This window comes from Ostreococcus tauri (genome assembly GCF_000214015.3).
Source record: "Ostreococcus tauri WGS project CAID00000000 data, contig chromosome 01, whole genome shotgun sequence".
In the NCBI taxonomy this organism is placed as follows: Eukaryota; Viridiplantae; Chlorophyta; class Mamiellophyceae; order Mamiellales; family Bathycoccaceae; genus Ostreococcus; species Ostreococcus tauri.
In genome coordinates, this window is record NC_014426.2 from 107,774 (window position 1) to 118,508 (window position 10,735).

At 60.3% G+C, this 10,735-nt stretch overlaps 7 protein-coding genes across 7 annotated transcripts; 5 read left to right on the forward strand and 2 right to left on the reverse strand.

The window, feature by feature from the left end:
• Positions 1-380: 380 nt before the first annotated feature.
• On the forward strand, positions 381-2,059 carry OT_ostta01g00730 (HD/PDEase domain; the record flags this gene model as incomplete). The annotated part of the gene is made up of 2 exons (XM_022985238.1): positions 381-1,059; positions 1,095-2,059. 2 exons carry the CDS (start codon positions 381-383, stop codon positions 2,057-2,059), a joined length of 1,644 nt encoding a protein of 547 aa, XP_022838137.1.
• Positions 2,060-2,178: 119 nt separating this feature from the next.
• Positions 2,179-3,891, forward strand: OT_ostta01g00740 (Zinc/iron permease; the record flags this gene model as incomplete). Its single annotated transcript, XM_003074087.1, has 1 exon — positions 2,179-3,891. The coding sequence occupies one exon, from the start codon at positions 2,179-2,181 to the stop codon at positions 3,889-3,891; it is 1,713 nt and encodes a 570-aa protein (XP_003074133.1).
• A 42-nt stretch (positions 3,892-3,933) lies between these two features.
• On the reverse strand, positions 3,934-5,604 carry OT_ostta01g00750 (Molybdenum cofactor biosynthesis, MoeB; the record flags this gene model as incomplete). The annotated part of the gene is made up of 1 exon (XM_003074088.1): positions 3,934-5,604. One exon carries the CDS (start codon positions 5,602-5,604, stop codon positions 3,934-3,936), a length of 1,671 nt encoding a protein of 556 aa, XP_003074134.1.
• Positions 5,605-5,683: 79 nt separating this feature from the next.
• OT_ostta01g00760 (C-terminal-processing peptidase S41A) lies at positions 5,684-7,069 on the forward strand (the record flags this gene model as incomplete). The annotated part of the gene is made up of 1 exon (XM_003074089.2): positions 5,684-7,069. One exon carries the CDS (start codon positions 5,684-5,686, stop codon positions 7,067-7,069), a length of 1,386 nt encoding a protein of 461 aa, XP_003074135.2.
• A 51-nt stretch (positions 7,070-7,120) lies between these two features.
• Positions 7,121-7,828, forward strand: OT_ostta01g00770 (Transmembrane protein 186; the record flags this gene model as incomplete). Its single annotated transcript, XM_022985239.1, has 1 exon — positions 7,121-7,828. One exon carries the CDS (start codon positions 7,121-7,123, stop codon positions 7,826-7,828), a length of 708 nt encoding a protein of 235 aa, XP_022838138.1.
• Positions 7,829-7,995: 167 nt separating this feature from the next.
• On the forward strand, positions 7,996-9,531 carry OT_ostta01g00780 (Monooxygenase, FAD-binding; the record flags this gene model as incomplete). The annotated part of the gene is made up of 1 exon (XM_003074090.1): positions 7,996-9,531. The coding sequence occupies one exon, from the start codon at positions 7,996-7,998 to the stop codon at positions 9,529-9,531; it is 1,536 nt and encodes a 511-aa protein (XP_003074136.1).
• A 54-nt stretch (positions 9,532-9,585) lies between these two features.
• On the reverse strand, positions 9,586-10,735 carry OT_ostta01g00790 (Fatty acid desaturase, type 1; the record flags this gene model as incomplete). The annotated part of the gene is made up of 1 exon (XM_003074091.2): positions 9,586-10,735. A coding segment is annotated over one exon (1,150 nt), but the record flags the coding sequence as incomplete, so codon positions are not given.

Below are 10,735 nucleotides of genomic sequence, written 5' to 3' on the forward strand. Positions count from 1 at the left end.
GCGCGCGTGCGTGCGTCGCCCGTCCCCGACGGCGTCGGCGTCGGCGCCGCCGCCGCGCGGCCGAACCCTCGTGTCGCGGTATCCGTCGTACACGGCGATCGAGGGCGTTTTATGCGTGCGCGCGAGGGGGGTTCGGAGATAAAAATCGACGACCCCGTCGCGCGGCGTCGATCGGGCGCCCGGGGGGGTCGGTGGGGTCGTATTCGCGGGTACGTGAAGCCTGTCTCGTGGACCATCGCGCGCGAAGATGGGGGTGGATAAAAACTGGGACGTGGGTGTCTGAACCCTACGAAAAGACCCGCGTGTGCGGAACCGTCACGAACGGCGACGTCGACGGCGGAAGAGACGCGGCGACGGCGACGCCGGGAGAGACGCGCGCGATGGCGACGACGGCGGACGATCGGTTCTCCACCCCGCGGCGGGCGCGTGGGGCGACGCGCGACCGCGAGGTGAAATCACCGCGACGTGACCGCGGTGGCGTCAACGGCTCGAGTGGGAAAATCTCTGACGATAGCGCGGCGCCGATGTTCGCGACCGCGGGGGAGGACGAGGGGGAGGACGACGACCCGTTCATCGCGCAGTTGAGCCAAATCGCGCACGAGCCGCTGTGGGTGCACGTGGGGGGGGAAGAGGGGGGGGGGACGGCGACGGCGTCGCGCGGACGACGCGCGCGGGGGAAGACGTTCAACGACCCGGTGCACGGACACATGTACTTTAATCCGAAACTGTGCGACGTGATCGATACGGCGCAGATGCAACGGTTGCGGGAGCTGAAGCAGTTGGGGACGTCGTATTACGTGTTTCCGGGGGCGGCGCATAATAGGTTCGAGCACTCGCTCGGGACGTGTCACCTGGCGAATACGGTGTTCGAGTCCATCAAGAGGAGCGCGCCGGTGGGGCGGTCTTTAGGGCTCAACGCCGAGGATAAACTTTGCGTACAACTCGCGGGGTTGTGTCACGACGTCGGGCACGGGCCGTTCTCGCACGTGTTCGATAACGAGTTTTTGCCGTTGCGGCACGGATGGGATCCAAAGGAGCCGGCGCCGTGGAATCACGAGCGCATGGGGCGGATATGTTTACTTGGTGTTTGGAAGATAATCACATCGATCTAGAGCCACACATCGTGCGTAGGGTGTGCGATTTCATCACTAGCAACGAGGAGGGGACGAAGGAGAAGCGGTATCTGTTTGACATTATCGCGAACAAGCGAAACGGCATCGACGTCGACAAGTTTGAGTATTTGCTGCGCGACGCCTACCAAGCGGGCGTGCGCATGAGCGTGGACACGATGCGGTTAACGTCGCACATGAAAGTGATCGACGATAGGATATGCTTCAAATCTAGCGAGGCGAACAATGTGTACGCGCTGTTTCACTCGCGGGCACGGATGCACGAAAGCGTGTACACGCACAAGAAGGCAAAGGCGGTGGAGTACATGGTCGTCGACGCCCTGGTCGAGGCCGACGCGGCGTGGAACGGACGAATTAGCAACTCAATCTGGGACGTCAACGAATTCATCAAGATGGACGACACGCTTCTGAAACAGATTGAGTTTAGTGAAGATCCGGCGCTCGGTCGGGCGCGTGACATTGTTCGCCGACTTCGCCGTCGCGAGCTCTATCGTTTCGTCAACGAGTACACGGTACCGGAGGAGCGAGTCGTGGACTTTAGGCCCGTCACCGCGGAGGACATCACTTCGTGTCAGGGCACGAACAGGATTCCGGGCGGTTTGAAACCGCAAGATGTCATCGTACAGTCGCTCAAAATCGACTACGGAAAGAAGCACCTCGATCCAGTCGAGAATGGCGTCCGCTTCTTCCACTACTGGGACGACGATACCTCGGTGAGCATCTCGAAGGACAAAATCAGCTCGCTCCTTCCTAGAACCTTCGTCCAGCGCATCGTGCGCGTCTTCAGTCGACGCAGAGAACCGGAGTACATCGAGGCCATCGCGCTCGCCTTCTCCAACTTCCAGCGCCGACAACTCGGCGAGGAGGCGCAAATCACCCCGATGAAACGTCAACGCACCCGCTCACCCGACTCGCACGCCACGCGTTAAGTCGTCATCATCAAAAACATAGCATCATCGCTCGCATTCATTCAATATTCATAACTTGCCGTTCCGTCCTTTGCCCGCGACGCCGCGGGACGACGACTCCACTCCCCGAGGCGCGCGCGATGGACGGTCTCGCCCGAGACACCGTCCTCGACCCCGCCGGTCGTCACGACCGCGTCACCGCCGCGCACGTCCTCTTCCTCACCTCACTCATGGCTGCCGCGAGCGCTTTAGGCGCGGTGCCGTACGCGGTCGCGCGGGCTCGGACGAAATCCAAATCCATTTCAGCGCTCGCCAATGCGTGCGCGTGCGGCGTCATGCTCGCCGCGTCGTTCGATCTCGTGCACGAAGGACAAGGACACGGACCGTTTCTCACCGCGATCGGTCTCGGCGTCGGCGCGTGGACGATATCGAAAGCGCAGGCGTGGTTGAGCGAGCGGGACGAAGGGTTGCGGTTCGGTTCGTTGCGAGGCGCGGACGCGCGAAAGACGATGATGATGATCGGCATCATGACGGCGCACGCATTGGGCGAGGGGTGTGGGGTGGGGGTATCGTTTAGCGGCGATGGTGGACGAAGAAACGGTCGAGTGGTGACGCTTGCGATCGGGGCGCATAACGTTCCGGAGGGCATGGCGGTGGCGAACGTCTTGGCGAGCCGAGGGGCGAGCGCGTGGACGTGCGCGATGTGGTGCGTGATCACGAGCCTGCCGCAGCCCATGTTGGCTGTGCCGGCATTTTTGTTCGTGGAGACGTTCGAGCGATTGCTGCCCGTCGCGCTCGGGTTCGCGGCGGGGTGCATGGTGTGGATTGTGTTCGCCGAGCTCTTGCCGGATGCGCTCGCCGACTCGAGCGACGCGAAGAGCGTGGCTACGACGGTGACTATGAGCGCGGGGGCGTTGGAGCTATTTAGAGTGGTGTGTGAAGGATTAGAGACGCTCTCCGAGGCGAGCGCGAGCGACGGTGCGCTCGGGGACGCCTCAAGCGCGGTGGGCGTGGGATTAGCGGCGAACCTGTACGCGCCCGTTGGAGCGCTCACACTCACACACGTATTTCCGTCGCTGGCATCTCCGGCGCTCATCGCGCCGGGGACAGGTATGGGTATCGCTGCGAGCACGGCGGGAATAAGCGCGACCTTTCGATTGTTGTGGGCGATTTGGAGAGGCGTCACGGGCGGCGCCGAAGCTGTTTTATTCGTCATCTTGGGTGGACTTGTAGCTTTGCTCAGCGGTGTCTTGGCGTTGAGATGGACTGGTAAGTGTCCAAGTCTGGCGGATATGCGTCCATGGAGCGACATCGATGACGATGACGCACAAGAGGTCGACATCGAGGGGCGTGTGTTGACGCGGCGATTTGGGAACGTTTTGTTCACCAAGGAGGCTGTGTTGGCTTTTCTCGCGGCGATCGTATTTGCGATCGCCGACGGCGCGCACGCAACGACCGCCGTTATATCGAACTCGTGGTACACGCTTTTACCCGCGTTGATGCGCGCGGGCATGAGAATAGTCGCTCTGGTGATGATTGTTGCGTCGACAGATCGTCGCCCGTACGTCATCGGTGCCGTTGCAATAATCGGCGCGGCATTCGTCGGCGCAGTGAGCATCTTGGGAGTCAACCATTCCTCGAGCGGGACGTGCCTGTTTTACGACACTGTCGCGGCTGTGTTGACTCTGGTGTTCGTTCAAGCGTTGAAACCGTTCATCGTGTTCGCCATGATGACGAAATCGAGCGACCTAGTTGCCGGCGTCATGGCGGGTGGAGCCGTCACGACAATCTTCGCGGTGAGCACGTGGGCGATGTGCGCGGGCACGAACTACTGCGACATTTCGAGCGCGTAATTTGTACGTGAAATCTATTATGTAATCATACAGCTGTACTTTCTAGAACAATAGAGTCGTCGTGCTGTGAACACCGTCGTAAATCAAACGCTGCGTCATGGGGATGTACTGTCGCGTGACAAGTTTGATAATCTCTTGACTGGCGATACCTCCGATAATGGAACCGACGGCGTTAAGTTGGCCGTTACCGTACCTCGTATACTCATAGAGGACATCGTCCGCAATTTTCGCCGTGGACTGGTCGAGCTTGATACCACGCGGTTGCAAAACATCTCTCGTCATGTGATCGTGCAGCACCTCCGCGTCGCGACTAACAAACGCATCTTGAGACATCGGTAGCCCAGTTTCGGAATCGATAACAGATTCGGGCTCAACACCTGGATCTCGTCCACCCGGACCTCTGAACGCGGAAGCGGCTCGAAAAGCGGCGAAGATGAATGCGGACACGGTTTTGGAAGGATCTGAAATCGCATCCTTCAGTAGCGTCGCTGCTCCGGAAGTCACCGAGGTCGAAGGATCCAGTTCATCCGCCATTGTTCGCCACGTCATGAAGCGAACATGTCGACAGTGCTTGCAAAAGGTCTTTGCGTCTTGTTCGGTGATGAGATCTCCTATGTAGCCGACTCTTGCTGCGCGCTTGATGGCGCTCTGCCAAACGACGCAAGCATCTCTATTCGCCTTGTCGGCGTATAGTCGCTGAAGTTCGACGTACGACTCCGTCGTACTGATCATGTCCGGGATGCTCCCTTCTAGCGGTAAGCATCCCTCGCTACTGATAAATTCCCGCAAACCTGCGGCTAAAAACCATCCCTTGTCGCTCTCTGCGGTCAACTCTATCGCTCGACGATCACGTGTGAGCGCTTCAATCTCCGGCGTCACCGCCCCCGTGTCCGTCCACGCATACCGCATGTTCGCAAAAGCCTCGTCGAAATTCTCTTCATCTAAACCCCTGCGCATTGACGTCAAAGCATCTTTCACCGCGCGCCTATCACTCGTCCCGCACTGCGCCGCTGCGCTCGCCAGAAGCGCTACAAATGGTACGTGCTTAAACGCCGCCGCGTCCAATCGATCCAAATCGCTCGTCTTCATCTCCACGTACGCCTGTAACTCACTCCAGGGATTCATCAATCGCAGATCCTTCGTCACTGAGCCCTCCGGTGTGACGTTCTCCATCACCCAGCGCGCGTTTGCGCTCGTCTTACACTCGGCGAACAACCCGCACGCTCTCGTCGTCGCGAGCACGACGTCACCCCTCTTCAGCGCCCACGCCTCGAGCTCCTGAATGTATTCGTCACCCACCCACCATCCATCGACGAGTACCACATCCACACCCTCCGATTGCGTCAAGGACTCCGCGATGTTGACCGATCCGCGCGCGCTCGATTTCGTCCACGTCCCGCCGACGTCCGGATTCAACCGCGCGAGCCCCTTCACGCACGCCTCAGCGACCGTGGACGTCGAATCCATCTCGGCATCGATCTCGATCTCGAATAGCTCGGAGAGGCATCGCGCGCGGGCGTCCGGGCGTGAGGGCGATGCGAGTAGGGCGTCGTCGACGAGGTGGAACGATTTGATGCCACCGAGAATCAAATTCTTCAACGCCTCGCACGTCGATGGCGTCGCTCCGAACGCCAAGACGCGACACTCGGACACGCGACGTTGACCCTCCGGACCCCACAGGCGGAGCTGGCGGTCGTAGCGCTCGGTAGACATTGCGGTGCGGCGAGTAATCAGGCTCGGAGACCGAGAAACCACTTTGTCACTGTTCGACGCGTCGAGGCGTCGTTTGCTTATGTCGTTCGCCGCGTGCGCGTTTCTCGACGCACGTGGTGTCATCGCGTCTACCGCGCGCGTCGTGCGACGAGAGACGAAGCGAGGACACGATGCGACGCGACCAAAGTCGTCAAAAAGCAACCTCGACGTCACTCGAAACAAAACCGACGCCGCCGCGCCTTTGGACGTCTACGACCGCCGCGCGCGCGCGCACGTGATCGGATTATGCGCGTGCATTGCCCTGGTGAACCCACAGGGCGCGAACGCGATCACGGAGAATCAAATGTTATGGCTCGAGGCGTGGCGCGCGGTGGACAAGGCGTACGTCGACAAGACGTTCAACGGCACGAATTGGTTCAAGCTCAGAGAGAGTGGGATCAAGCAGCTCGATTTATCCGATACTGACTCGACGTACGAGGCGATTCGGGGGATGTTGCAGAAGTTGGACGATCCGTTCACGCAATTTTTGGAGCCGGAGAAGTACGCGAGCGTCACGGATAGGACGATGAAGGCGGACGTGAGCGGGGTCGGGGTGGAGATGGGATTTACAGACGATAAACGAATCATCGTCGTGGCACCCGTACCTGGGGGGCCGTCCGCCGAGGCAGGGGTGAGGGCGAAGGACTTGATCGTCGAAGTGGATGGGTCGGCGACAAAGGGCAAGAGCCTGTATGAAGTCGCGGACGAGCTCTCGGGGCCGCAAGGGAGTAAGGTGACGCTCACGGTCGATCGCGACGGGAAGAAGGAGCAGATCGTAGTGCAACGACGACGTTACACCGTGATTCCGGTGACGTCGGAGAAGTGCGACGTTGACGGTGGGAAGAAGATTGGATACGTCAAGCTCTCGACGTTCAATCAAGTCTCTGGGAAGGAGACGAAGAAGGCTCTGGAGCAGCTCAAGAGCGAGAACGTGGACGCGTACGTATTGGATTTAAGGGATAACGTTGGAGGGCTGTTTCCGGGCGCGTTAGAGATCGCCAAGGCATTGATAAACGAGGGGACGATCGTGTACATCGCCGACTCCACCGGTGAGCGCGATGTCTTCGAGGCGGATCGAACCGCGCTCGACGCGAAGACGCCGCTCAAGGTTCTCGTCAACCGAGGCACGGCCAGCGCCTCGGAAGTTCTCAGTGGTGCTCTGAAGGACAACAAACGCGCGGTGATCATGGGTGAGCAGACTTTCGGTAAGGGTTTAATCCAAACGTTGGTGCCGCTCTCCGATGGATCCGCCGTGAGCGTCACCGTCGCCCAATACCGCACACCCTTGGGCACGGACATCAACAAAATTGGAATTACCCCGGACCGACCGTTACCTCTCGATGCAAACGGTACGGACGCGGTGCCGTCGAACGCGCAGGACTTTTGCGCGTACGCCCGCTCCGCGCCGTCGCTCTTCCTCGACTGAGCGTTGTAACGAACGCTCGACGCGCCACATCCCGCCTCGCTCCAACCTCGGATGTCCCACTCTACTGGCACCGCTCGATCGTGCGCGCGCGCGCTCGAACGCGCGTTCACATCGACGAGCGCGTCCGCGAGCGCGTCGGCAGAGTCCGCACCGCGCGTCGCACTCGCCAGCCGGTCAGCCACGCGCTACGCGTCCACGTTCACCGCGAACGCCGACGACGTCAACGACGTCGTCAAGCTCTACCGGGGTCCACACATTAAACTCTTTCGAGCGTTGGTGCGCACTAAGATCGCGCAGCTCGGCGCCGCGGTCGGGTTGGCGACGCCACTGTTCCTGAGCGCGAGCGACGCGAGCGGGACGCTCGCGTTCGCCGGCATCGCGTGCGGCGTCGGCTCGGGCGCGTGCAGCGCCGCACTGCAGTACTACGCGAGACGGTACGTCGGGGAGTTAGCGTTGGTCGATCGGGGTAAGAAGCTGCGCGTGAGCACGATGGATTTTTGGGGCGCGAGAGTGGACGAACGATTCGGCGTCGAGCGCGTCAAGCCGCCGCTCTCGAATCTCTCCAGAGGTGAGCTCGAGGAGATCGCCAATCGGACTTTCATTCCATTAGACATTATCGGTGAGCGACAGTACGTGGTGTCTCTGCGACACGGTGATTTACTCGACGCGAAGAAATTATTCGCCGTGCTCGGCAGCGACGCCGACGCGCGTACGTCTCACGCGACGTCGCCACGCACCGGCCGAGATGCGTCGGAATAGTCGATGACCGATTCAAACCAATCTGTCTAGCCCCACACGGGCCTCTACACCGACCATCAAAATATCGAGCGCGTCGGACGCGTCAGTGTTCGATGCGCCGCGCGCTGCGCGTCCCCGCGTACCTCGCGCGTCTCGTTCCCCGTCGACGTCCATCTCTCGTCCGCGCGATGAGCGACGTCCCTCTAACCTCACACCGCTTTTGCGAGCGATGTCGAGGCGAGGGCGCCACGTTTTCGCTCTCAAAAGCGCAGCGAATGGCGAAAAAGCGAAAAACTGAAAACACAGAAAACGACGCGAACCAAGCGCCGCTACGGCCAGAGAAGCGTACGGAGTGCGTCGAGTGCGGTGGTTCTGGTGTCGTTGAAGGCGTCGTGGACGTTCGATCGACGAAGGGCGTGGCCATCGTGGGCGGCGGTGTGGGTGGCGCCGCGCTCGCGCTCGCGCTTCGGCAGCGCGGCGTCGAGGCGACGATTTACGAGCGCGACGCGAGTTTCGAGGCGCGAAAGCAAGGGTACGGGTTGACTATGCAAAAGTATTCGGGTGGACAGGCTCTGAGGGCGCTCGGATTACGGTTAAGAGGGGTCGGGAGCGACGCGCACGTGAGTCTTGACGCCGGCGGCAGAGTGCTCGGCGCGTACGGACACAGTGAGCGAGAAGCCGCGAAGGATGATGCGGGGACGAGCGGAAGGGATGAGATTTCAGAGGCAGTGAGTGATGAGAAACGAAACGTGCACCTGCCTAGGCAAAAGTTGCGGCAATCGTTGTTGGACGCGCTCGAACCGGGGGTGGTGCGGTGGGGGAAGCGATTGGATCGATACGAGGAGACACGCGATGGCGTGACGTTGCGATTTGACGATGGTACGACGGCAAAGGCGGGAATTCTGGTCGGTGCGGATGGGATATTCTCTCGCGTCCGGGCCCAGAAATTGGGGGAGGATCCTTTGTCGTATCTGGGCGTCCTCGTCGTCTTGGGCATCTGTCGCGGCGTCCATCATCCATTGTGTCGTAACAAGGTGTTCCAGGTCGTGGACGGGGAGAATAGGATGTACGCCATGCCGTTCACTGCGTCTCCCGATGGTGACGGATGTATACCGCCTCTCGAAAATGCGGTGACGCCGATGGAGGGCGAAGAAGAACCGGGGGCGATGATGTGGCAACTGTCGTTTCCAGTGACGGAGGACGAGGCGCGAAAACTCGCCGCGGATTCGCACCTCTTGCGCGAGGAGGCATTGCGACGGTGCGGAGGCTGGCCCGAACCCGTGAATCATCTGTTGTCGCAAACTCACGAGGATTGCATGGCAGGATACCCTGCGTATGATCGAGACATGACGCCGGCGAAAATGCTTCGCGGCGAAGAATCATCGCTCGTCACGCTCATCGGCGACGCGGCACATCCGATGTCACCCTTCAAGGGACAAGGCGCGAATCAGGCGCTCTTAGACGCCGTGCAATTGGCGAGACACATCGTCCGATCCCCAGATTATTTACTTCCGGGGGATCGTAGGTACGGGTGTGTCTTCCCTGTGTCGAGCACGCAGGAGGCGCTCTCGCTGGCGGAGCGACGCATGTTGGAGCGCGCGAAGGGCAAGGTTGAAAAGTCGCGCGATGCCGCAAAGTACCTGCACTCGCCAGCCGCGCTGGCCGAAGGAAATCGCGTACGCGCGCACGCTGCGGCTGAGGCGTTCGATTCGAAGCCAGAATAGAATAAAAAGTGTAAATTAATCTATAACGCGGTACACGTAAATGCAGAGCCAGCTTTAGGCTAGTTTCGCCGTTCGGCCACACTTATGGAGGTAGGAGAACATGTCGCGGGTGATCGGGAGCAGGCCGGTGTAGCCACCGTAACCGGTGTAGCGAACGCCCGCTTTCGCACACTCGTCCTTGATGATCGGCACCATCTTCGGGTACAGGTTGTGCGCCATGCCCGGGAAGAGGTGGTGCTCGATTTGCAGGTTCAGACCTCCAGAGAAGAAGCTCCAGAACGCGTTGCCCCAAGACGCCGATGTCTCGATCTGCCACGCCCCCCAGTCGTTCTTCGTGGACTTGTTAAGGTTAACGGGTGTCAGCGCTTCGAGGTTATGGCTGACGATGAAGAACCAGCACAGGACGAAGGAGCCGAATGCGCCGTACGCCAAGAATGGAACGATCGCGTTGGACAATCCGTGCAAGTACGCAGGAACGCCGAGGAGAAGACCAAAGTGTAAAACCTTACCGAGAACGTACAGCGCGACCTCGTTCGCCATCAATCCCTTGTACGCGACGCCCGGCGACGCTCGGTCGATCAGGATGTTCTGCGCGTCGCCAAACTGCGCCGCGAGCCACAAAAACGGCCACATGAGCGGGGCGTAAAACGCCTGGTATCGATGAAACCACTTCAACTCCTGAGACGGGTCCAGGCGCAGGAGCGGCAGTGCGGTGTACACATCCTGATCCAAATCCGCGTCGTTACAGTACGAGTGATGGCTCACCATGTGATGATACCGCCACTCCACCGAACTCTTACCGATGGCGACGTCGTTCCCGAGCCAACCCCAGAACTGATTCCAAAAACTGCTCTTCGTCAACCCGCCGTGGTTCGCGGTGTGTTGCAACCCAGTGCCCGACCAGTACCCCGCTAAACCGAGCACGCATCCGCTCATCAACGTCGGATTCCGCCAGTACGCCACCATGGCCGCGATATAAAACGCCAAGACGCAAAACGCGTCCACCGCGCACCCTCCGCGTCCGTGCGGCGTTCGCCCGCGCGTCTTTCTCAACGGCTCCACCACCTCATCCCGCACCCTCCGTTGAATCTTTCGATACAGCGCCGAATCCAACGGTCGCGGAAACGTCTCCTCCGGTCCGAACATCTCGCTCGCTCCCTCCACCGTCGGGAGCGTCTTCAACCAGCGCTCCACCACCTCGGGT